The sequence below is a fragment of the Monodon monoceros genome, unplaced genomic scaffold (genome assembly GCF_005190385.1).
Source record: "Monodon monoceros isolate NGI ecotype Baffin Bay Population unplaced genomic scaffold, NGI_Narwhal_1 Super_Scaffold_6, whole genome shotgun sequence".
Classification (NCBI taxonomy): Eukaryota; Metazoa; Chordata; class Mammalia; order Artiodactyla; family Monodontidae; genus Monodon; species Monodon monoceros.
Genome location: NW_021703783.1, coordinates 70,508,684 through 70,535,543, shown reverse-complemented (window position 1 = coordinate 70,535,543; position 26,860 = coordinate 70,508,684). Strand labels below are relative to the sequence as shown.

The following is a 26,860-nucleotide window of genomic DNA, read 5'->3' as shown; positions in this document are numbered from 1 at the left end:
GAACAATTCCAAGTGATAATGACTGTTAATGTGTAGCTCTACCCTTGAATAGCAGCCACAGAGTACAAATCAAAGTCTTGGAATGAAGGTCAGGAACTGTGTGAAACCAGAGAGTTTGAAGGATCAGCAACATGATGTGATCGAGTGGTTATGGCTCAACACATCCCCTAATGTCCATATTCTTTGCCCTTTGGTGAGTTAACTGTAAATCAGGTTCTTGCCTAACACCCTCTTAAAATATAGCTTACCTTGTTTTTCAGCCAGATTTTTTGAATGTGTTGCAAAAGTGAGTATTGATTTACTGGGCTGTTCTTTAGTAACCATGGCTGGAATTGCAAAAGACCATCAACTAATCAAACGGTATAAAGAAAAAGGAGATAAAGGAATGGAAAAGGGTCTTCTGCCCTTAGTTCTGTGTTCCTTCAGTTGTTTAAATATTGGAATAAACAATCCTTGAAATCTAGAGTTTTTAATTAAGAAGACAGAAAGCTCATGTTAAATTTATAGATAAGAGTTATGCTTCTCTAACTATTGCCAACTTTATTTTTGTGAGCTTGTTCAGTGACATAATGAGCATCCTGTTTCCTTAAGCATTTAAGTGTAGGTTCTTGTGAACCGACAGGATAGAAGCTCTTAAGAATTGAGTAGGCTGATAGAGCAGCTGGTGTGACATTCAAGTGTTCATATTGCCTTCTAGCTCCTGAACAGAAGGAAAAAAAACACTGTTTTAATTTAGAAATCTTTCTTGACTATAGCTGAAATTCTCAAAACCAGTGAGACTAGAAAATGAGAGAACATTTCGTTCTCATATTTAACTGTAGATAGAATATGTTCTTATATTTGTTGGTAAGCAGCACTGGATTATATAAAATTATTTCTGAGCTTTTCAAAGGCCTTTCTTGCGCATGGAAACGATTATTGTTAGGATGAAAGTTCTTAAAACGCCTAAATAGAACAATAGGATAGGAGAAAACAAAGGACAGTTTATTTCTGGGAGAGAGCAGGAGAAAGGTAGATATCTGAATTGTAGTTCTCTGTTAAATTTGTTAAAATTTAAGATTTTTAGGTGTTTAACTTTACATATGTTCAAAATAAAGCAATGTGTCTTCACGTTTCTTTGAATGAAGGAAATTATTTGCAGTACTTGTATAATACATCAGTATACTTGGTATTAAAAATAAAAGCAAAGTAACAGCGTATTTTTAGAATATGGTGTGCTTTCACTTATTCATGCAAATTAAGAATAGCATAACAAAGAACCATGAGTAATTTGCTTATATTGTTGTTGGGAAATTTTGGATTAAGGTGATAATCCAACAGTTTGTTCCTTAGTCAGATTTCAGGGCATACTTATTATCTATAATAGTGGTTCTCCAGACCAGCAGCATCACTTATCACCGTCACCTGAGAAGTTTTTCGAAATGTAAATTCTTGCGTCCTGCCCTGCATCTACTGAATTGCTGGGGATCAGAGATCACCAGCAGTCTGTGTATTAAAGAGCCCTTCAGGTGATTCTCATGCAGGCTGAGGTTTGAGAACCACTCATTCCTAGTTAGGACAACCTTTCCAGAGACATGGGCATCATCAGTGTTGGGAACAAGATGAGTCCAACTGATTTGACCATAAAGCAAAAATGTCTATAGTGAACTTCAAGTAATCTGTGTTTGAGATCATTCACATTAAAATTTTATCATATCTTATGCTTAATTAAGTACTCTGGCATAAACAAATAATCTGTGCTGGAAATGACAGTTATCAAAAGAGTAATTGTCTTACAGCCCCAGGGAGGGGGATGAATCACCAGTTTACAGAAACTGTTCTGCTTTGGGCTGGCATATTTCTTTATAAACTAAAGACTATGGGGGAAAAGGAGCTGTCCTGGGGGCTAGGATAAGGAAACTGGGTGGTTTTTTCACACTTTTACTAAGCCAGACTGCTATCGTGTGGTTTCATCATTTTAATTGAATAGTGAAATTATGAGATAGGAGAGAAACAAAAAAAAAATGAACCTTGTAAATGCACATGCAGATAAACTGATCTCATGCTCACTAACTAAAAACAGATGGAAGCCGTTATGGTCAGGATTACAGTGCCACCCAATCCCTCTCCACTGACTCCCTTGACAATTTCAAGACGAAGGAGCAGTGAAAAATGAGAACAAGCAACCAGAGGTGGCACTGTGGTGGGAACAAGAGTCAACATCAGAGAAATTGAGGCAACAGTACATTTCAAGAGTGAGGTAGTGATTAACAGTAGCAAAGGTTGCCAGTAGGTCAGATAAGAGGGACTAGCTGTGTCTTTAGATTTAGGAACAAGAGAGGTCAGTGGTCACCTTGAAGAGTAGTTTTGGTGCAGCTCAGAAGCCACTGGTTTGAAATGGGGTGATCTGTGAGTAGGAGATAAAATAGAAATGGCAAATTTAAGAGAGGGTGATAGCTAGATGTGGGATGGAGGATTTTCTTACCAATCTGCCTTTACAGGTAAGATTTTTATCTCTTAATTCTTTACATCTAATTGCTAACTTTATTACCATATTGATTTGGCATAATTTTAAGTTAACATGAGTAATCCTAACAAATTATTTCTCAAATAAATATATCATTTCTTCTAGGCTTTATGAAGTATTGAAACTCAGCATTGTTGCTTTGCATAGCCTTGAGAGTCTAGGACCCAGTTAAGAACCACTGCCATGTTGCAGTCATTATATAATTTATTGGGAAATCTGAATTACCTTTAACTTAACATTGTCTGAAAGAATTTAAAGGAAAGTTTGTATATTTGCATACCAAAGTGGTTTGAAAACTCCTTGAAGGCTATGACTTTCTCTTAACAAACTAAACACCTAGCATATTATTTTAAACATAGCATTAGGAGTTATGTTTTGCTCTGCTGTTTGAATTGTCATTGATTACTAATGTAAAACCTGTTTTTCAAATTGATTTTTAGCTAAGGTTCAAACAGGAATGTTTCCATTCAATAAACATTGAGCACCTACTATATTCCTGACAGTGCTGGGGTTAAAAATAAATGGCACAAATCCTGCCTTGAGTTCACATTTCATTGGGGAAGACAGAGAGGTAAACAGATCATTGCAGCTGTGTGTTAACGAAATTGAATTATTTGTAGTGAGGTGGATGGACCTAGAGTCTCATGCAGAGTGAAGTAAGTCAGAAAGAGAAAAACAAATACCGTATGCTAACACATATATATGGAATCTAAAAAAAAAAATGGTTCTGATGAACCTAGGGGCAGGACAGGAATAAAGACACAGACGTATAGAATGGACTTGAGGACACGGGGAGAGGGAAGGGTAAGCTGGGATGAAGTGAGAGTGTGGCATGGACTTATAAATACTACCAAATGTAAAATAACTAGTGGGAAGCAGCCGCATAGCACAGGGAGATCAGCCCGGTGCTTTGCAACCACCTAGAGGGGTGGGATAGGGAGGGTGGGAGGGAGACACAAGAGGGAGGAGATATGGGGATATATGTACATGTACAGCTGATTCACTTTGTTATACAGCAGCAACTAACAACACTGTAAAGCAATTATACTCCAATAAAGATGTTAAAAAAACAAAAAGCTGTAATAGAAGAACAAGTTAGTTCCTCCATTATTCTAATCTACTTGCTTCCCACCCTGAGAGATTTGCTAAAGTGGTTATTCTGAATTTATCACTGGCAGTGTCTGTAACTTGCCCTTGAAAGTATTGTACTTTGTCTCTGAAAGAATCTAGTGGATAAGTAACTTACTGAGGGGAGTGGGAGTAATTTTTGTCAACACAGACACAGCCATGGTATTCATGAATTTTTTTGAGACTAATAAATCAGGTGTTGTAGTCTGTGCTTATTTTCCTGCTTATCCGTTCTATGAAACAAATCCTGTTTGGTGAATTTAATCTTATGTAGATGTATCATTCTTTACTCACCTGATGTAAATTACTTTTCTAAACAAGCTTTATATGCTCTTTTATGCAAGCCAAGCGTGTATGTTTTCTTTAAGCCCCTTAAAACTTGATTAATGAGAGTTCAGAGTAACATTAAAATTAAGTAATCCCTTGGTTCTTCAGAGTGTTTTAATGGAATAATTTGAATATAACAAAATTTGGTAAAAGAAACTTCCCACCACTCACGATCTTGAGGTGTCTACTCTTTGATATGTATGATATTAGACCATCTGCTCTTTCCTCCATTACAGTCAAATGTTACATGCCAGTACTTATATATTCAGTAATTTACATTACATTTTTGTCATTTCTTATTAAAATTGCTTTAATATTTTAAAGACTAAATTTTAGGGTATGAGTTAGGTATAGGATTTTTTTTCCTGCAGAAGGTGACTGTAAGGGAGTTGAAAGAGCATAGTACCTCTTGCTTAAGATATGAAGATCAGAGATAAATAAGGCATGTTTTTTATCTTTAAATAAATGTTCAGTATAACAGGCCTAAATTTAGGCATAGTTTTACAGTCCAGACTCCCTCGGGGAACATTTAAGGTGGCGGGTTTCAGGTTTTTCACTGACTGAGAGTTACTGCTAGTATCTGGTGGGGCTGGATTTCTTAATTTATGAGCTGGTGCTCACTGTCAGTAACATGCCGATAGCAGCTACAGTGAGAAACAGCTGTAAAGATGTTACCCCTCTTCTCACAGCTACTTGTCTACAGAGGAATTTGAATTAATTTTTATGTTTAAAAAAAAAGCTAAGAAAACGGAGATTTTGTGAGTGTTCTTTTTTGAAAGGCTGCAGTCAAAACCTTTTACCCTTTTGTCAATCAAATGGTGTGTCTAATAGCTAGGGTGTCAGTACCCATTTTGAAGTACAATGCCAGTTATTTCCCCGTAGTAGCCTCCTTAAAACCTGTATGTTGTTACGATTTATCCCATGGTTTAAATTTTGACCTCTTACTCTTCTTTTTAATGATTTTTGTGAGCATTTAGTGCTTGCTCTCTTTTATTCTTTTTGGAAGTAGATGATGATGAGTGTTTGGTTTCAATTGGTGTAAAATGAACAATTGGATTTGATCTTCAACATCCCTTTCAGCTGTTAAAGTCTATGATTTTTTCCTTTGTAATCATTTTTCAGCAGAATGCTGGCTTTTTAAAATTTGTATATTGTTGGTATTTTACTTTGATTTAGAAACTTTTACAATTTTTCTAAGTGAATGAAAATAAGCTGTCTTTATCTTTAGAGGATTTTCCCCCCAAACCCCAGATCCATAATTTGTGTTCCCATAGAACCAGTCATGGACTAAGAACCTTTGTAAATACTATTTTTTTACTTTTAAACATTTACTGAGACATGTAATAGGCCTAGTAAATAGAAATTTGACTTAACACTTAAATTATTTCAATATATGAATGAAAATTTGAAGATATTTTATTTTACCTTAAGAGAACTGTTTGCATTTTCTTGGGAAAGAATGTATGAAATCAGAAGTAACTTAATGTACTGAAGTAGTTACTGAATCTCTAAACATTAGAAAATTAAAGAGTAAGGTTTAGGACTATAACTTTTTCTGCTGTTTTTGAGATTTCATCCCAAATTGGGAGTGATTTGAAAAAAGTCAAGATTACTTAGGAATCTTTAGTTGACTCAAAGGACACTTTAAGAGATTAATGAAAGTTTAAATGAAAGGATTGGTTTCTAACAGATAAATTACTTTTGATTTATAACCAGTTTGTGTAAATTCAGGGTTGAAATTAATCAAATTCCTAAGCTTATGAACACAATTAGCAGATCTTCAAATTAGATGGTATGTTTCATACACTATATTAAAAGAAAAAAAGAATAAGTTTTCTTGTCTGGGGTATGTTCTCTTTGAAGTAATCTTCCCTAAAAGGAATCTTGATTTTTTAAAAGCTGAACAGTTTAAGATCAATGGGGAATGGAGTGCTGGACAGGAAGTTGTGTACATGTATAAAGCATGCTTATTGCATCAGGACTTACGGTGTTACCTTTTGAATCAGGAATGGATTTTTAAAGACTAGAGTCATCACCAAAAGGGCATGGGCTGTCTTCAAGTATTGAACTCTCTTCCATACATTCTTTTAGTATAGCTCTATCACCTCCAAGCGTAGGGAGTCTAAATGACCGAGGGACCCTTTATTGGTCAGGGTTCTCCAGAGAAAAAGAACCAATAAGAAATCTATCCATATAGTGATTTATTATGAGGAATTTGCTCAGGCAGTTACAGAGACTGAGAAGTCCCACTGTCTGCCATCTACAAACTAAAGACCCAGGAAAGCTGGTGTTTTAGATCAGTCTGAAGTCCTGAGAACCAGGGAAGTCAGTGGGTAATTCCCAGTCTGAGGGCAGGGGAAGACTGGACAGTTAGGCAGGGACCGGTGGGTACGACTTACCATTTCTTCACTATGTTTTATTTGGGCCCTCATTGGATTTGATGATGCCCACCCACATTGTGAAGGGCAATCTGCTTTACTTAGTCTGCCCATTCAAATGCTAATCTCATCCAGAAACACCGCTGTAAGCACACCCAGAAATAATGTTTAGCCAAATATCTGAGCATCTTGTGATCTAGTCAAGTTGACATAAAATTAACTGTTTATTAGATCCATTCCAGTTTGAGATAACTTGTTACTAAGTTCTGCCTCAGCCAAAAATCTACCTCTCCGTAACTTTCTTTCATTTCATTCTAGTTGTGCCCTCCACTACTCCACAGAATATATCTAGTCACTATTCTACACTAAAATTTCAAATGTTTTATGCTATCACTTATATGTGGAATCTAAAATACAACACAAATGAACATATCTATGAAACAGACAGACTCACAGACATAGCAAACAGGCTTGTGGTTGCCAAGGGGGAGGGGGGTGGGGGAGGGAAGGATGGGAAGTTTGGGATTAGCAGATGCAAACTATTGTGTATAGTACAAGAAAACAACAAGGTCCTACTGTATAGGACAGGGAACTATATTCAATATCCTGTGATAAACCATAATGGAAACGAATATGAAAAAGAATATATGTATAACTGAATCATTTTGCTATACAGCAGAAATTAATACAACACTGTAAGTCAACAATACTTCAATGAAATTTTTTTTTAAATTTCAAGTGTTTGAAAATAGCTATCATGAAATATTGATCCCCTAGACTGAATTTCTTCCACTACTTCAGTGGACTGATTTTCTGACATCTTCAACATTCTGTTTATTATTTTTTATATACTATGTTTCTCATGGTAATTCAGACCTGAGGAATGTGAAATCTGGTAGGCCTGTTGTCTATAATACAAATAAAAGTTGGTGCCTCTCTTTTGTTCACCAGTCTTTTTGATGTATTCAGTCATCAATGCTTTATCTGTATAGCAGAGCTTCACTTTATTAGACTGTTATCAGGATTCTCTTTTCCTCTAGGTTTAGAAATATAGTAAAAATAGCTAACATGTATTTATGATTTACTGTGTGTCAGGCTAATTTCACACTGTTTTACATATATTCACACATTTAGGGAGGTGTGTTATTTGTTATTATGTCTGTGTTTTACAGATGATCCTGTAACATTTAGATGTGTTTGTGCAAGGCAAAGTAGAATCGGTCTATTAAACTCCCTTTGTTAGTTGTTACACTCCTGTCATTGCTGCCTAAGACAGCTTGGGAGTGGGAGGGGAAAGCACTTACATTAATTAACATCAAGCTAAGGCATTCAGAGCTTTGAGTAAACTGAATCTTTGAATATATACTGTTGTATTTCTTGTATGTCGTGTTTGTGCAGTTATGTTTTTGGAATTAAATGTAGGAGACCATACTTTTGTACCAATTAAAGTTAGCTTTCCATTCCCACCTGTCTCCGATTCCGATTCTTTCATCTAACGTACTTGCTGACTTACCTAGCTTCAAGTCATCTACAGATTGGAGAAACATAACTTCTATATTTTCACATCACTAAAAAGTTTAGAAGAGTCAGGAATTAGGAACCCAGTAATGCATTTAAAAACACCTTTCAGGTGTTCCTCTTATTCTAATACACTTAGTTATAATAGCATATATTTTCTTGCCTGCAGGAATCTTGTGTTACTATGTAATATTAATAATCATTTTAATTTTTATTTTTAAAATTTATTTATTTATTGTTGGCTGCATCGGGTCTTCATTGCTACGCGCGGGCTTTCTCTAGTTGCGGCGAGTGGGGGCTTCTCTTCATTGCGGTGCACGGGCTTCTCATTGTGGTGGCTTCTCTTGTTGCAGAGCACGGGCTTCTCATTGTGGTGGCTTCTCTTGTTGCAGAGCATGGGCTCTAGGTGCACAGGCTTCAGTAGTTGAGGCACGCGGTCTCAGTAGTTGTGGCTTGTGGGCTGTAGAGCGCAGGCTCAGTAGTTGTGGAGCACGGGCTTAGTTGCTCTGTGACATGTGAGATCTTCCTGGACCAAGGCTTGAACCCATGTCCCCTGCATTGGTAGGTGGATTCTTAACTACTGCGCCACCAGGGAAGTCCCTAATACTCGTTTTTAGAGCTCCGTATTTCATCCAACTCCATATTTCATCTCCAAATTTACTTAATTCTGCCACTATATTTCTTGTAGTTTTTCTAATGTGTGATATTTTTGTTGTTGTTATCATTGTTGAGTATAAATAATATCTATACAACCATTCCACAATCTATAAGTCAAGTGACCTTGTGAAAGAAGGGATTGAATTGTAATATTAACAAAACTGTCTCTTTATGAGCTTCACTCAGTACTAAGACCTCATAGTCATCCTTTTGTTTTCTTTTGGGGGCCTGCCCATTCACAGTAAAGCTTATGTGTTGGTTGGAATCCATCTTATTCTTCTTTTTGAAGACTGTAACTGTTTTTGCCCCACTCTAGTCTTAAACCACCTCTGTCTTTTTATGTATTCCCTCAAAGATTATCAGTAGTGGTTGGGTCAGAGACGTCATCTCGGGATTCTGGGATAAATTATGTAGGCCTATGTAGATTAGGTATGTGTTTTCCTTAAAATCCCCCTCTTGTGGAGCCTGCGCTTCCACTTAACATTTCTTCTTTAACTTTTCAGATGGAAGGTCAGAATCTTTTAGTGAACGATGAGAAGCAAAGTAGATGTTCTACTGTGTTGTACCTCAATCCCAAATAGCATGTCTTTTGATTGTCATGTTGTAGCTAACAAATGAAAAGCAAAACTTTTTTGTTTGTTGTCTTTGGCATTTTTGTCAATTCACTAGTTAGGTGAGTAAAAGAGTGAAGAGTTGGCAAAGAGGAAAATAGGAGGAGAGGCTATAGATGATCTAGAAATAGACAACAGCCCGATTTATCATTTGTAGGTAATCAGTAATTCAAGTAGTCCACTTTTGGAAAGCGGCTCGTTTGCATTTGGTGGTTTTCCCTGGACCTCTCTTTCTTTAAACAGTGGGGGGACTGAACATGGTTGGTAATCATGTACTTATCAAAGCCTTATAGGTTGCAAAGTCATAGAAAATCCCCAAAAGGAATTTATTGAAAAATTAATGAAAAGATCACGGATAGGACAGACTTTAGGCATTGATCGACCAAGGGGCTCAAATGATCTAGCACTGACAGACATACGTCCTCCCTCCCTCCCTTTTAGATCCTTTCTCAGAGGCTTTCCACATTTCAGATTTAAGTTCGGTAACAAGAAACAAGTCTCTGTTCCAGAGTCACAGCAGATGCCTTGTTGTCACCTATGTATTGGTCTTTGTTGAGTCACATGCACATTACTGAACCCGTCATCCTTATGGTCAGGGGAATGTCTGGATATGGGGATGAACCACATTGAGAGTTGGGGAAGGGCAGATCCCCAAACAAAAAGTGAGGCCATTGCTGAGAAATGGGGGAGAAGGATGAGCTGATGTGGCAGACAACAAATATCCACTATAATGTCTGTTGAATTCTGTTTTTATTATATAAATTGGTACATTTGGTGTTGTTTGTTTTTTAACCTACAAAAATTTCCATTTCAACCTAATAAACATGAAGACTTAAAGTAGAGACAGTATAGTAGAAGAAGCATGGATTTTCTTTTTTTCTTTTTTTTTTTTTTTCCGGTACAGCTGCTCCGCGGCATGCGGGATCTTCCCAGACCGGGGCACGAACCCGTGTCCCCTGCATCGGCAGGCGGACTCTCAACCACTGCACCACCAGGGAAGCCCCGAAGCATGGCTTTTGAGTTGCAAACAGAGATTTCAGATCCTAGCTCTGTTATGTATCCTTATTGTTGAGAAATTTCAGGTCATCCAATAAATAACATGCTTCTCTCCTGCTTGAATTCTGTGAAGAGAAAAGACAAATATTGGCACATAGGAATAAAAACGTTAGTTTTATTACCGACAAAAGCTGAAATGAAAGTTTTTGTGTGACAACAAAGAAGTTCTAATATTGAATGCAGAACTAAACAGTTATTTATCCGCGCCCCACCCCCCGGCACTTTGAACAATAGGCTTTTTTACCTGGGGGTCTGCCACTAATAACTCAGACCAGAATAGATGAGTCCTGCAGACATCGGGCTCACGAAGAACACAGGGAGGTGAGGAAGCTATGTATGTCTAGTTGTTCTCCAAAAACCTGTCAAGCAACTCATTTCACCTCAGTGGTAATGGGTGGGGTAGGAGGTCAGAAATTGTTGAGGAAAATTCCTCTCTGTGGAAACCAGAGGAATGATGACATACATGCCTCCAACACATAGACTAATGAATCTTAATTATTTTATCTCTTCAGTAAATAATAATAATTTATTTTAGGGTTGGTGTGAAGTACAGATACCAAGAAATTTGGGGTATGAAAACTCAGAGAGCATCAAATAACCACCCTCTTCAGTTTCTGAAGTTAGGTTATTATAATAATTGATGTGTGAGTAGGAACCCACTTTGCCTAGGAGATGAGTAAAATTAGTATTAATTGGGCAAGCAGAAGGATTTGTGAAGTGGGAGGAAGCAGGCAGTGAAAGAAAATGTCTTACAGAGTTCATAACTATCACATGCTTGTAAATTTAAGCCAAGGCAAGCAAACTTTCCCTCCACTAGCCATCCTCAACCAGCTGGTATAAATTCAGTTTTTAGCCCGTTCTCCTGTCCAGTGGTTCTCACATTGTACTCTCTGAACTAATAACATCAGTATCACCTGAGAATTTGTTAGGAAAGCAAATTCTGGAGCCCACCCTTATCCTACTGAAACCCTGGAAGTGGGGCCCAGCGATCTGTATTTTAACAAGTCCTCTAGGCAATTTTGATGGATATTTTACCACATACCATGATTTGCAAACATCCCCATAACAGTTTCATAGCTGGATATTAATTGTACTTGCAAGTAATCTTTTCTAGTTCCTCATCATTAAGCATTTATTAAATATGGGATACTTTGGGGAGGGAGAGAGGTTGAATAGGTAAAATAGAGCTTAGGCTTGAATGCCAAACAGATATGAACAATAAGACTGTGTTTTCATCCTATAGGTTTAGATATAGGGGCATGATAACTGTTTAAAAGACTAACTGTAGCAGCAAAATGTAGAAGGGATTGTTGTAGGAGATAAGAGAATGAGAGAGAAGCTCTAGGGGGTAGTGATTATAATTTGTGTAGGGGGACTCGAAGATCCGGAAGAAAAGGGGATCTGTAGAAGAGGCTTTTCAAAGGAAGAGTTCATTGAACTCAGTTCACTGAAAGCTGGGGTGGACAGAATCAAAGATGATTTAAGATCTCAAGCCCAGATGATTAAGATAATGGTAGTTGGGAAGGGAACTTTCTAATTAGGGAGTAAGATGAATCCATTGTTGGGCATGTTAACTTTGAGGTCATACTTTAAAGGACATATATTGAGTAGGAAGAGTTGAGAGCTCATTTTTAGATGGCTTAGAGTAAGAGGAGAACTTGAAAGTACATTTGTCCCTTGGTATTGGCAGGAGATTGGTTCTAGAACAACCCCACCCCCCACCGCAAGCCCCTACAGGATACCAAAATCTGCAGATGCTCACGTCCCTTACTGTTGGCCCTCTATCTGTGGGCTCCACGTTTGCAGATTCAACCAAGAATTGTGAAGAAAATTAAAATAATGCATTCATTCATTCTTGAAATGCTTATTGAATGTCTGGCACAGTTCTGGGTTCTCAGGATATAGAAATGGACCAACCCGTGCCCTGTATGCAGAACTAGTATTGTAGGTGGAGGGAGACAACAAATAAGTAAATAAATGAACAAGATAATTTCAGATAATACTGAGGGCCAGCAAAGAAAATAAAATAGAGTAACAGTAAAGAGTGACTAAGGGGTAGAGAATTTCTTTAGCTAGAGAGTCAACGAAGACCTGAGGCGGTGACATGTGACAGAAATCAGTTGAAAAATGTGAAACATGTGAACGATAGTTTTAGGCATCACAGAGTGGCCAAGGAGAGTTGCAGGAAAACATATGAGAAGTTCATTGTGCTTTTTGCCCTTTCGGGGACTCTCCCATATGAAAGGTTTGGAGAGACAGGGTAGTGTATTTGAAGTAACATGGGCTTAGAGGCATCCCAGCTCATTCATATCAGGCATCTGTGGGCTGTGTAGAAAGCCCTGAATTTCTCTGAGGCTTATTCTCCGTAGAGTAAGGAGCAATAACACCTCATGGGATTAAATTGTGATGATTAAATGAGAGAATGAATTTAAAGCAACTAACGTAGTGCTTAATGATAACTATAAATAATCCCTAACAGTCATGTGAAATAGTTTCATTTAATAATGGTGAATGCTAATGTCTCTTGATATACAATTTTATTTAGAAGTTATACTCTGACCTTTTATCATGCGAAGTATTTTAAGGGCATGAAACTACAGTAAAAAATATTTTTGCAATTAAATGATATACTTTGATTAGCTACCTGACGACACTTAGAAAGTATGCTTATATGCATAATATTCTCATATGGATTTTACTAATTTTAAATGTTTTCTTCTTACAGATGTGTACGTCTCATGACTGATAGGAAGAACTAGTCATGGGCCAAAGGTCAAGATACTTCTCTGGGAAATGCTGCTGATGCTCCTTTACAAAGTCATACAATGAGTGTTTGGTTTAAGAAAGATTTTCATATTTAAAAGATTTTCATCTTGGATATATATCAAGTGAAAATTAGAGTCTTTTGGGAAACATTTTCCTCCTGTTAAATTATACTTGTAATGGGCGACATGGCAAACAACTCGGTTGCATATGGTGGCGTAAAAAACTCTTTGAAGGAAGCTAATCATGATGGAGACTTTGGAATTACACTCGCAGAGCTGCGGGCTCTCATGGAGCTCAGGTCTACAGATGCATTACGAAAAATACAGGAAAGCTATGGAGATGTCTATGGAATTTGCGCCAGGTTAAAAACATCTCCCAATGAAGGTGAGTTTCATTACATTCATTTTTAGTACTTTGGCAAGTTCTGTAATTGGCTCATAAATAAGCATGCTTAGATTGTCTTGGCTGTTGTTTGATTATGCCATATTTTTCGTGGCATTAAAGATTGGTGTAAAGTAACTTTAGATCAAAAACAGTGTTGCAAATTAATTTATATATTTTAAGTTGGTGGGAGGAAGTATTTTGTACTGTCGCACATATTGCTGCTTGTTTGCGATAGCATGATTGTCTTTCCACTTGAGCTGGAATCTGGCTTGGTAGTTCCCAGGGGATTCAGTGGAACTAAACCCTGCTCACTATCCTTCATTTTGCCAAGTGGCTTAAAATACCTTTCACTGCCAGTAGCTGACCAAGTTTGTTTTTTTTTCTTAACCTAAACTTTAACAGTTAGTTCAGAAGGTGCCAGAGCAAATGGAGTAGATTAGATGGCAATTTTTAATTTAGCAGACATTTCCTTTGATTAAAAAGTTTTCAGTCTTCGAATTATATTCAGTTTCCCTGTTCAAAGAAATCTTTGGTTTCATAATTCTTGATCTGTAGTAAATTTTTTTTTGAAAAACAGAAGCGTTCATTATAACTTCATTGCGTTATGGTCTTTGAAATAGTTTGAAGGGATAATCTTTTATTTTATACATTGATCATGTTGAATATAAAAGTAAGGTTAGGAAGTTTCCAAAAGGGATTTCCAAATTGCAAAGGAAGGGGGAAGGATACATGAGGATGAATGTTTGGTGATTACAATTTATTTTAGTAAAGAAGGGAAATTATTAATGCTAAAGTTTAAAAGATATTAGTATATATTCCAAAGCCAATTCTAGAAAAATTGTGCTTCAGTGTTTTTCTTAACATTTTTCCTGAAACATCTTATGCCATGCCACTACTTGTGATAAATTTTAAGGTAATAGCAAAAAGTTATTTCCAAAGTTGTTAAAGAATTTTAAATCACACTAAAAGATTCTTTAAAACCTTTATGTAATTCTATGTGAATTGCTCATTGTTTTAATGGTAGGTAGTTACTTTAATTTTTCTGAGGTAGCATGGTCTTGAGGAAGCTAATGTCAGTATTCACATATATCCTAAAAGGGCTTGCTCAGATCAGTTGGAGTATATTCTTTTTTCTGTAAAGTCTTCCAGATTGTCTGGATCTTTTCCTCAAGTCAGAACCACTAGAAACATGGACTTCTCAGTTATACATTAAATATGCTGCACCATTTTAAGAGCTGGACCCCTGCTGCTTAAATTCAGTGAATCAGGAACAGACCCATGGAACTTTTAATAGATGTAATTTGACAAACTTTGGAGTTTGTTCAGTATGCAAATCTACTTTAAAATGTTAGCTAACTTCATATAACTTTAGAGATTTGTACATTAAGTTGCTATTCTCAATTGGTAGATTCATTAATTCAACCATATGTACATACTACATTTAATCTAAAACCTAATTTTGGATGTTTCATGATCACCAAATTGATAGGATATGTTAACATTAAAAACCCTCAATATTTATAACAACATCGTTTGTTCATAAAAACGATATTGGGGCTTCCCTGGCGGTGCAGTGGTTAAGAACCCACCTGCCCATGCAGGGGACACGGGTTTGAACCCTGGTCCGGGAAGATCCCACATGCCAGGGAGCAACCAAGCCCGTGTGCCACAACTACTGAGCCCGCGTGCGTAGAGCCCGTGCTCCACAATAAGAGAAGCCACTGCAATGAGAAGTCCACACGCCGCAACAAAGAGTAGCCCCCGCTCACCACAACTAGAGAAAGCCTGTGCGCAGCAACAAAGACCCAGCACAGCAAAAATAAGTAAATAATTAATTAATTAAAAAAAAACCCGATATTGAACTTCACTTTGAAATCTGCACATATTTGCACTTCCCTCAACCATGTCTTTGTGTTTCCCTGCTGTTAGTTATGAGAAGACAAAACTTCTGATTAACTAAAAACCCTTCCATTTCATTTTTAATGGACATTATTTGTTCATTTTTAATGGACATTATTTCTCTTTAGTTTGCACTGCAGTTTCTTTTGTGTTGTTATTTTGGGCAATTCTCCTTATATTGATTTTGGTTTAATTAGTGAAGTTTATTAAATTAACGGAAACTTTGTACCTAGTACAGTAGTTTTTAAAATTTAGGGAGGGGATGGTTATGTACCTCTTTTACGACATGGTGGAAGTTGTGGATAATCTCTAGAAATATTCACTTAACACTCAAAACTTTGTGTGTATTGTTGCTGCTTTGTGCTATTAAACAAGTGTATGCCATTTTCCCCGTCTTTTATTCTTAGAAAATTCTTGCTCATCTTCTTCCTAGTATTGTGAATTTATTTTTTGTCAAAATTTGTACAAACTTTTGTCTTCACTGTGTATATATATATAGTTTGTCATTTTGAAATATTCTTTTAAAGGATGTGAAAAAGCCATTGTAAGCATTATATTTGTGTTTACAGTCGTCATAAGAATAAATAAAAACAACAGCAGCTTTCACAGAAATGTTATTTCCAAAGGAATAGTTCTAGTTTAATTTAGAAGTAATTCACTCAGAAGCTAATGAATATTTTGTCACTGATCAACTAGGCAAATGGTAACAAATGACTCATCCCTGGGAATAATCAGCTCGGAGTTTTTATGCCCAAGTAAAATGATCTAGACAATAAGTAGCCTTTTTTTAAAGTATAATCTGTTTATAGTCAGGGAAAGTGAGATAACAATGATTCTTTAAAGTACAGGAATTTTGGTTAAGTAAAACTGAAGTTTATCTGTCACTTTGGTTCTTTCATTCATTCATTCATTGACACACAGTCTTTCGTCAGATCTATGTTAATGATAGTCATATGTTTTATATACCCCCTAAAAAAAGAATGTGTTGGCAGTTTTAACTGTAAGATAATCGTAATTGTATAATTAAAATACATCCCAATTTCAGAGATGTTTGTTAATAAAATGTAAGAATGTGTGTGTTTTAGAATTGCTGAGATATTGTGTTTATTGGGTATCTCCTATCTTGTTGGCACTTACGTAGGCTCTGGGCATACATCCGTGAATAAAACATAACTGCCTGCCTTATTTTTACATGGGGAAGACAAGTTCACAAGACAAATGAGATGTGTAGTGTGTTCGTGATATATGCCTAAGAGAAAAATGAGTGGAGAAGGAAAATCAGAAATATTTGGGATGTAGATATTAGATTGCTCTAAAGTCTGGAGGAACAATTAAAAGATGTTTCTTAAGAACAACAATAATAAGTAACGCTTAGATAACGCTTTTTGTGCCAAGTTGGTAGTTAGTACTTATAAATTTATATCAACTTACTTTATCCTCACAACAACCTTATCCTGTTTTATAGCCAAAGAACCCACAGCACAAAAAGGTCAAGCAACTTAGCTGAAGTCTCACAGCTCATAAGTCCAGAGGAGGGATTCAAACCTAGACAGAGGACATGCTTTTAACTACTGTAGTGTACTTCGTGTTATAAAAGTTCATCTCATTCAGCTTGCAAAAGAGTTGAGAGCTTGAGAAAGAAGTACCTGTATTCTCTCGTCACAATAGTATTTTTTTTTTTTTGCGGTATGCGGGCCTCTCACTCTTGTGGCCTCTCCCGTTGCGGAGCACAGGCTCCAGACGCGCAGGCTCAGCAGCCATGGCTCACGGGCCCAGCCGCTCCGCGGCATGTGGGATCCTCCCGGACCGGGGCACGAACCCGTGTCCCCTGCATTGGCAGGCGGACTCTCAACCACTGCACCACCAGGGGAGCCCAACAATAGTATTTTTTTGATGGCAGGAATTACATGATGAAAAAAAAAATGGGGATTTAAGGTTCTGTTCGTTAGTTGGTCTTTAAAATATGCTCTCCTCAGGAAGTTGTGTTTGTGTGCTTCCTCATTTGGCCTGCTAATTTATTGCTTGTTTTCTAGCAGAGCAGTGCTTTAACTTGATTTTAAGCATACTGTACGTGTACTGATCAATAGGAAGTGTTTTGAGCCAGATGTAATTTTCATATTAAAAACTTCCTAGTGGTTCTGATTAATTATCTTTACTCTTAAAAGAATTAGAACTGTAAATGTCAAGGTTAACTGGAATGAGATATATTGCTTCATATTTTTGGTTTTATGTGTTAGCAAGCACCTATCTTATAGTCCTCAGTATCCAAGAATGTACTTTCATGGCAAAATAATCTTCTAATATCCTAACTGGGTAAAACTGCCATTACAGTTTTGTTCTTCTGTATCATTATTGTTTCCCTACATTAACCTTCTTATTCCTGTTCTAAACCATATTTCTTGATCTTTTTATTGTTACCCTAGCTTTTGGTATCTTTCCCATTTTAATGTGTTCCTATGTTACCTATATTATATTTTATATTGGATGGTAGAATAGACTCTCTAATAAGATTTACAGAATGCAAATCTCAGCCCTTGGTATCATTTATTATTCATAGTACTGATCAAGCAAAGGATAAAAATGAATTCATAAAAATTAAAGATAGATACTGAATGGTACTCTGTAGGAGGCATGACTTTATGGATTTGTAAAGGGCAGGAAAGCAAATGAGACACGAAGCTTTTTAAGTGGTAGTTGCTAAAATTAGGTAGACGAGAACAAAAAAACAAAGGAAGTAAGGAAACAGTGGTAGAGAGAAGCAAAAGTAGTGTGTGGTAGGAAGCAGGGTAGAGTCAACAGCAATTGTCCCTGGCTGACTAATGTTTCCATAATGTTTCAGATGGCAGTTTATATTTGCACTTGCTAGTAGTAGGGTTGTTGGTAACGGTGTGCTTTGACCATGTCTTCATGATGTAATACAATAAAATTGACATTCACACATGGAAATATATTTTAACTCTCGAAAGAAATCAGCCTTTTGCCCAGGATAAATCATTACTGACTTACAGGCTACTACAAGAACACTGTGATTCCCTGATGTATGTGTTTGGTCATACAGGTTGGTTTTAGGCATTCGACAAGGATTTGCATGGCCATGGTGTGCCAGCCACGTATGTTTTAATACTTGTATACAGTTATGAATGAGGGTTTTCTATTGATGATCCTGTGTGACCTTGTCCTAGAAATTTATTCCTGCTATAATAGAGAATTATATACCCCAATAAAATTTTTTTAAAAATAGAGAATTATACATTTAATTTAAATCCTGCTCAGATTACCAGTTTTCATTGCTTATGAATTTTTTGAAGATAATTGTAACACTACTTCTTCTCAAACCTTGTAGCATATATATTATTTTTTAAAGTTGTACTTGATAGAGCCTGAAGTAACATCGCTTTGTTAGTTTTTTCAAGTTCAGTTTTCTGAGTACAATAGACATATTTCCTTCCCAAAGCATTCTCTTCTGCTTTCATAACACTATACTCTCAAGGTTTGCTTTCTTCCTATCTGGCCCGTTTCATCCGCCTCCTGAGCTTTCCTTTCAGTGTTGGCAGGCCTTGTGTTTCTGTTCACGGTGCACTCTGCATTCTCCCTGGGTGATGCTCTCCACTTCTAAGACTTCACATCTGACTCCGACATCTGTGGCTCCAGTCCAGGCTTTTCTCCCAGGCTTTGGGCCTTTTGAAAGCTCAGTTGCTTTTAGACATCTTCATTTTCTCAGCCTCTCCAAACTTTCCCTTCTGAAAGCATATTTCTTCTTTCCCACTTTGCAGTGAAACTGTCATCCACCTTGCTAGATAGACTTGACTTTGATAGGGTCTTTCACCTGTTCTCACTCACTGGGTCGACAAGATATGGAAATTCTAACTCCTGTCTCTTAACTGAAGGGTGTCTGCTTCTCTACCTCCCCACCACCCTGCTTGAGGCTGCTGCCTTTCTCTTGCATAATTCAGGTAACAGCATACTAACTGGTGCCTTTTCCTGTCTCCCTTCACGCTGCCTGTCACTTTCCTGCTGAAAGCTGGCAGTGGTTTTTCACTGCCCTTAGAAGGAAGTTCAGACTTCTCACTTAGGTTAACAAATTTCTTTGGGGTCTGGCTCCTGTTTACGTCATCTCATCTCATCTCATCTCATCTCTTTTTTCCAACTCTCCTCCTCAGTATTTGAGGCATAGCAAAATGTTCCGTTTTCTTAAACACTGTTGTGCCAAGCTCACTCTTGTCTCTGGTCCTGTTACCTGCTGATCACCTAAAACACTCTACCTCACCCTTCCTGTGACTATCTCTCTTAATCGTTCCTGAGATCTCAAGTTTGGTATCTTAGAACTCCCTTGTCCACCCCAACCCCGTAAATTTGGATTCCAGTTCCCTTTGCTGGCTTCCATTAACAGCCTCACCACCGCCATAATGTGTAACACACGGGCTTGTGATTAACTGATTACTTGTCAAGTCTGCCCCACCAAACTGTGAGTTCCTTGAAGGCAAGTGCCGGAGCAAGGCATCCTGTCCGACTCATTTCCCTTTGTATGTTTATGCCCACTACAGTATCTGGCCCATGGTTGGCATTCAGGAACTAAGCCTAAGTTTGAATTTAGACAGTGATTCACTTAAATTTGAGGGCAGTCTCCTTTTCTTTTGAAATTGAAAATATGATGAGGGTATTAGTCTGGTTTTCAAGAAGAATGAACACAAATTTTCACGTTTTTTCTTGATCTGTGTGTTTTCCTGTGGCCCTCACTTAAAGAATGCAGGCTGGCTGCTGCCACCACTACCACTACTGCACACACGCACACACACACACACACACACAAATACTGACATAATTTCAAGTGCAGAATTTGATAAGATTAGGATGTGCTATGTAATAGCCATGATTTTCAGTTAAACCCACCTGCTTTCTATATTCCATTACTCTCCCCTCTTCATTTTCTAAAATTGAGACATGTTTTTATTAGCCCCAGCAGTTAGAATGCTACATTTTTTTTTTTTTGGTAAAACATCAAGCTATTGATAGAATTTGCATTTTATTCCATAATCTGTCCCTTTCACATATAAAGACAGTATTCTTGAGCCATTATCTATTCATAGAATGGTAGATCCAGACCCCAAAAGCATATATTCTGAGCTGGTTTTGTTTTTTTCTCTTTGTCAAGCTAACTGGGCCATAATGAGATCAATGCCCTTGGCCTTATTGCTGCTACACTACAATCAGTGGAGCCAACAGGACTAGGCAGAAGATTCTCAGTATATTTATTCATAAGTTATTCTAAATGATTTGATATCATACCTCCTCTCTTTTTAAAACTAGCACCATGTAGTCTCATTACCAGTTCCAACTGCTTGCCTTTCTCTTCCCCCCAAACTTTGCTTTCTCCCCCCTCACAGTCGAGCCTCTTCCTACACCTATAATAGGCTAACACCCACACCCTGGATTCCATTTACTCTGGCTTCTTCAAAGGCTTTGCACTAGATTAACCAGCCTGTCTCTCCTGTATCACCAGTGTGGTCTTCTCTAGTTGGTCATTTCCATTGCTAAATAACTTGCCTTTATATCTGTCACTCATCTTTAAAAAGCAAAACGGGTTTTATTCACCCGTTTTAATTCACCTTTATTGCTTTATTTTACTTTTACTGCTTTGTTTCTGTCCATTGCATCACACTCCTAGAAGAAGTTTCTGTACTCACTGTTTCCACTTAACTAATTCCCATTATCTATCTGATTCTTTCTAATCAGGCTTTCTTCCATACCTCCACTGGAAGATTCCTTATCAAGGCCATCGGCCTCCATCTAGTGAAAGCCAGTTATCCATTCTGTCTTCGTTTTGCTCCACTTTTGAAACACCATTTGATAGAATCAGCCACATCATCTGTTTTAAAACTCCCTTTCTGTAGTACTGCATGAATCTGTTTGTAAGTGCGTATGTGTATCCCCTTTTCTTCTCAGTTTCCTTTGGTGTTTTAAGAACCCTAGCTGATCTTCAAATCAAATGTTGGAGTGCTCCAAGGCTCTCGCCTCAGCCCTGCTTTCTTCTTGTCAACTTACTTTAGCTTTCTAGAAGCTCTCATCAGGCCCATGGCTCCAGAATCATCTGTATATTGAGGACTCTCTGGCTCGGATCTCTCTTGAGTTCTGAATATGGATAACCGGCTGTCTACTAGACATTTCCGCTTTTTAATGGGCATCTCATGTTTAAATCGATAAAGCAAAACCATTAACTCCTGCCTCCCTTTTTCCACCCAGGTCTGCAGTTCCCAAAGCCTGCCCTATCTTGGTAAATGTCTCTATCATCTATCCACTTGAGTGCATGGACAAAAAAGAATCTAGGTATCATTCCTTATCCTTCTTTTTTTCTTTTATCCACATCCAGTCCTTCAGCAAGTTCTGTCTGATCTCCTTACAAAATACGTGGCAGATTCAGTGACTCTGCCTCCATTTCTTTCTCTTTTTTTAAATTAATTAATTAATTTATTTGGCTGCTTTGGGTCTTTGTTGCTGTGCGCAGGCTTTCTCTATTTGCGGCAAGTGGGGGGCTACTCTTTTTTTTTTGCGGTACGCGGGCCTCTCACTGTTGTGGCCTCTCCCGTTGCGGAGCACAGGCTCCGGACGTGCGGGCTTAGCAGCCATGGCTCACGGGCCTAGCTGCTCCGCAGCATGTGGGATCTTCCCGGACCGGGACACGAACCCGTGTCCCCTGCATCGGCAGGCGAACTCTCAACCACTGCGCCACCAGGGAAGCCCCGGGGGCTACTCTTCGTTGCGGTGCGCAAGCTTCTCATTGCGGTGGCTTCTCTTGTTGTGGAGCACGGGCTCTAGGCTCATGGGCTTCAGTAGTTGTGGCACGCAGGCTCTAGAGCGCAGGCTCAGCAGCTGTGGCGCACGGGCTTGGTTGCTCTTCGGCACGTTGGGATCTTCCTGGACCAGGGCTCAAGGCCATGTCCCCTGCATTGGCAGGCGGATTCTTAACCACTGTGCCACCAGGGAAGTCCTCTGCCTCCATTTCTGAACCCAGATGCAAACTACCACCATCTCTTACTTTGTACTGCAGCGGCCTCCCAGCTGGTCTTTTCCTCCACTCTCCAACTCTTCAATTTCTCCTTCAAACAATTTAAATGAAATTAGTTATCACTACCCTGCTATAAAGCCTTCTAGTGGTTTCCAATGCACCTAGAATAAATGCCAGTCCTCTCTTCATACTATTTTAATTGTCTCTTTATTTGTCTTCCTCCAGTATAGTATAAGCTTGCTGAATGTAAGGCTTGTTTTGTTCACACTGGCTTTTTAGCAAGTAGAACAGTACCTGGAAGTAGCAGATATTCAGTATCAGGAGTCGGGGGAGGGGGGACAGACTGCTGCAGAACTCTGAGCTTCATTATATTTAGATTATGTGAGTTTATTGTTTTACATGAATGGAAATCAGCTGTCCCTAAAATGGAGTTAAAACCTATAGTGTTTAGTTTGTAACTTGTCTTTCTTCCTACTTACCTTAACTAACTGTTGCTCTGTAGTTTATGGTTTATAAACTTTGTACCTTCTCCTTTGGTCCTCCCAAACTATCTGAGTTATACCAATAAATATTAATGCCCCCCCAACCCCAAAGAGTGACTTGCACAAGATTTCAGTAGGTGAATTGGAGCCTAGGTTTTCTAATTCCTAAACCAGACAGCTTCAGTGGTGCAGTGACCTAGGTGTGTGCTTGTATATGTGGTGGTAGCATAGGAAGAATTAACGATAACCTTTGCATCAGCTGCTTTTCTTTCCTTATTCCCTCCAAGATACATTTTTAAGTGATCTTTAGCTTCATGGCTGTTCTTTTCAGCATTAACAAAATATTGGCCCCTGTTATAACCAGTATAAGTTAAGATTTAGTCAGCTATTTTTATAGTTGCAGTGGTGATATTTAAAACTGAGGTGTTTGTTATATGTAGTTAATGGTAGACTCTATTAAGGGTGAGTTAAACTGATGGAACCAGTATCTTCAAACATATTTCTTAGAAAGAATTGGAGACTGACACAGGGATAACAATCTTTTATTTTTGCTGTAAGGGCATTAAAATATAAGACAGAACAAACGTACCCACTGTCTAATATCATCCTTTCATAAAAGAAAGGGTATTTTATTTGAAAAGCAGTAAGCACATAATTTCAGAACATCTCAAAGTATAGTTCTTTAAAACAAATACATTCTGTTTCGTGGAAAACCTCACTACATCGATTCCCTTATCCCCCAATTAAACCACAGACTGTTGTTAACTGTTTGCAGCCAGGATTGATGAGGGCATTGCTCTTGCCTGAAGAAACAGTGTGTGGATTCTAAGTTATAATTTGCAAGTTTCCTCTCTCATATTGTGTTTCCTGCAAGTCACAGTCAGTGCAGTCCTTCACTGCCTTTCTATCCATTGACTCTGACTCAAAGCCTAGAGCTCTGTGGAAGCTTTCAGTTGATGACTTTTGTCATCAGAAATCTAAGATGCTTTTTGAACTGCCTAGTGTGGACCCGACTGTGCTACAGTTGCTTGTGAAAACATTCTCTGGAAGCTTTTTGGTGTCTTTAACAAGTAGATAAGTAATTACTAAATAAAAAACCAAAGTAAATAATTACTTTAAGATCTGTATATTCATCTCTCATTGTTTGTTCTAATAATGAACTTCCTTTGTTTTCTCTCTCCTACTCTTTGCCCGCCTCTGCATCCAGAGTAATAGCTAAAACACTTAAAGCCGAGAGCCTTACAGTGATCTGCTGTTTTCCTGTCTTTTTCCTGTGCTGTTCTCTTAGAATGAATTCTTGCCAGAAAATAAAGAGTTGAGGTTAAATTGATTATAAATTTAAATTTATAATGATAAATTAAAAGTCATGTCATCCTGGTATCTCTGTCCTCTTCTTCAGTGTTCTTTTCCTTTTTAAAAAATATTTATTTATTTATTTTTGGCTGCGTTGGGTCTTTGCTGCTCCACACGGGCTTTTCTCTAGTTGTGGCAAGTGGGGGCTGCTCTTTGTTGTGGTGCGCGGGCTTCTCACTGCGATGGCTTCTCTTGTTGCAGAGCAGGGCTCTAGGCACGCAGGCTTCAGTAGTTGTGGCATGCGGGCTCAGTAGTTGTGGCTAGTGGGCTCTAGAGTGCAGGCTCAGTAGTTGTGGCACACAGGCTTAGTTGCTCCGTGCCATGTGGGATCTTCCCAGACCACGGCTTGAACGTGTGTCCCCTGCATTGGCAGGCGGATTCTTAACCACTGCGCCACCAGGGAAGTGCCTTCTTCAGTGTTCTTAAACTAAGGGAAAATGTCATTTGTCACTGCTGCCTGTGTTTTCATACTCCCACAATAATGTAAATATGTACATACTTTGCATTAGCTAGTTGGGATATATCTAGGCTCGACAGGATCAGCAGGATTAAATTAGAGAAGGACTTACTTGGTAGGGTGAAGGAAAGGCAAATATGATCATCCAGCTCTCTCTTAACCTTTTGCTTCACGGCTTTCTAATTCCATGCTCCAGGCAATAAATAGTATGTCCTACAAGGTACCTTTTCCTTTACAGTGATGGTCAGTCAATAGCACTACCTGTTTCTTTTAACAGGAAATAAATCCTAAAAAGTAAACTTGAAGGAAAGGTCATCCTAAGTCTCCTGTTTTTTTGTGACTTGCAAATCTTTTATCAATTGAAGTATAATAGACCTGTTTTTTTTTTGGTTTGTTTTTGTTTTTGTTTTTTTGGACCGTGCCACGCCTTACAGGATCTTAGTTCCCCAACCAGAGATTGAACCTGGGCCCTGGCAGTGAAAGTCCTAACCACTGGACCGCCAGGGAATTCCCTATAACAGACCTTTTAGAATAGAAGTTTTAGAGCTTATAGTGGATGAACTTTTCATTGTTCTTCAGCAAATAAGAATGAAAATAAAAGACTTTCACTTATTAAGTTAACCAAGATGCAATAAGTAAATCAAATAAATATCTTTATATACTTCCCCACTTTTGGAGGAAAAATACCATAAGTAAAGGTCAGGGAAATGTTTAATTCCAATATAAAACCATCCAACTCATATATCATTTCTGGTCTCTAGCAGTCTATAAGGTGGTGTAAGACAGCATGATCAAAACCCAGCAGTTTGGAAAAGTGGAAATTCTTAGTTCAACCTTACGTCATCTACTTAAAATGTTCTCTTAAAGCATTGCACATGTTTTTTGGTGATTTAAATTATGTACACTTAGTCTAACTCATGAGAATAAACCATTTTGATAGGGTCTTAGGAATTGTGTCTAAATGTAATGAATCTAAAGTGTAGAGAATGTATGTGTTTTGAATAAAATATTTTCATTTGTAAGTAGTAAAACTGTTCACTTAAATTTATTTCTTTTTATTAGGTTTAAGTGGAAACCCTGCAGATATAGAGAGAAGAGAAGCTGTATTTGGAAAGAATTTTATACCTCCTAAAAAGCCAAAAACATTTCTTCAGTTAGTATGGGAAGCATTACAAGATGTCACTTTAATTATATTAGAAATTGCAGCCATAGTATCATTGGGCCTTTCTTTTTATCAACCTCCAGAAGGGGATAATGCACGTAAGTAAATTGGGCGGGTGAGGGAAGACTCTTGTGTGTGATGCTAAGTTCAGTGCATTTGCTTACTTAATACATAATAACAATAGCAGGCCAGCTTTTATTAACTGCTTTGTACTGGATATCATTCTAATAGTGCTTTTAATAGTTCTTTAAATATATTACCTCAGGTAATTTTCCCAGTAACCTTATAAGATAGACAGTGTCACCTCCATTTTACAAGTGAGACACAGAGGTTAAGTAACCTACCCAAGTATGCATACGCTGTGTCTGGCAAAGCACTAAGCCATATATGTGATGTGTTATGTGTCATCATGATTTTTAAGTTCTTTAGAACACTTTTGTTAAGTAATTAGTTTTTAATTTGGTTTTTTTTTAATCTTTTGGAAAATCATTATGAAAGCAAAAATTTATTCTTTTCCCTAATCCATTACTTTTGAAGTTCTTAAAATGTTATGTATATTTTGTTATATACATGATTTGGATAATTTCCTTGCCATCTTAGAAATGTTTATGCTACAAAGTATTCTGACCAGTGGAAAAATATAGAATGGTAACTCTGCTTTAACTGCACATGATTTTGTTTTTCTCTCATCTTTCTATGTCCTTCATTTCTCTCTTTTTTTTATTTTTTTTTCTTTTGCTGCATTGGGTCTTCGTTGCTGTGTGCAGGCTTTCTCTAGTTGCATCGAGCAGGGGCTACTCTTTGTTGTGGTGTGCAGGCTTCTCATTGCGGTGGCTTCTCTTGTTGTGGAGCATGGGCTCTAGAGTGCGCAGACTTCAGTAGTTGTGGCATGTGGGCTCTAGAGCTCAGGCTCAGTAGTTGTGGCGCACCAGCTTAGTTGCTCCGTGGCATATGGGATCTTCCTGGACCAGGGATTGAACCCATGTCCCCTGCATTGGCAGGCAGATTCTTAACCACTGTGCCACCAGGGAAGTACTCCTTCATTTCTCTTTTAAATTTCTTCTTCTTTTCCCTTAAAACAAATTATTTAAAATGGATATCTCCAACATTACATTCTATAACTGCCTGGAGATCTAGCTTGGGTTTTGGTCACTATATTTAAGAAGCTATAGA

At 37.9% G+C, this 26,860-nt stretch overlaps 1 protein-coding gene across 4 annotated transcripts in view; it reads left to right on the top strand.

Annotated features, from left to right (window-relative positions):
• The window catches only part of ATP2B1 (ATPase plasma membrane Ca2+ transporting 1), a 131,415-nt gene that overhangs the window by 44,068 nt on the left and 60,487 nt on the right, over positions 1-26,860 (top strand). For 2 of the 4 annotated variants that reach the window (XM_029204541.1, XM_029204540.1), the window contains exons 2-3: positions 12,907-13,331; positions 25,588-25,785. In XM_029204541.1, coding sequence (XP_029060374.1) covers positions 13,124-13,331; positions 25,588-25,785 — 406 coding nt within the window. In that variant the 5' untranslated portion in view covers positions 12,907-13,123. The remainder of the gene's footprint in view (positions 1-12,906; positions 13,332-25,587; positions 25,786-26,860) is intronic. The other 2 variants (XM_029204543.1, XM_029204542.1) reach the window with 1 other exon arrangement.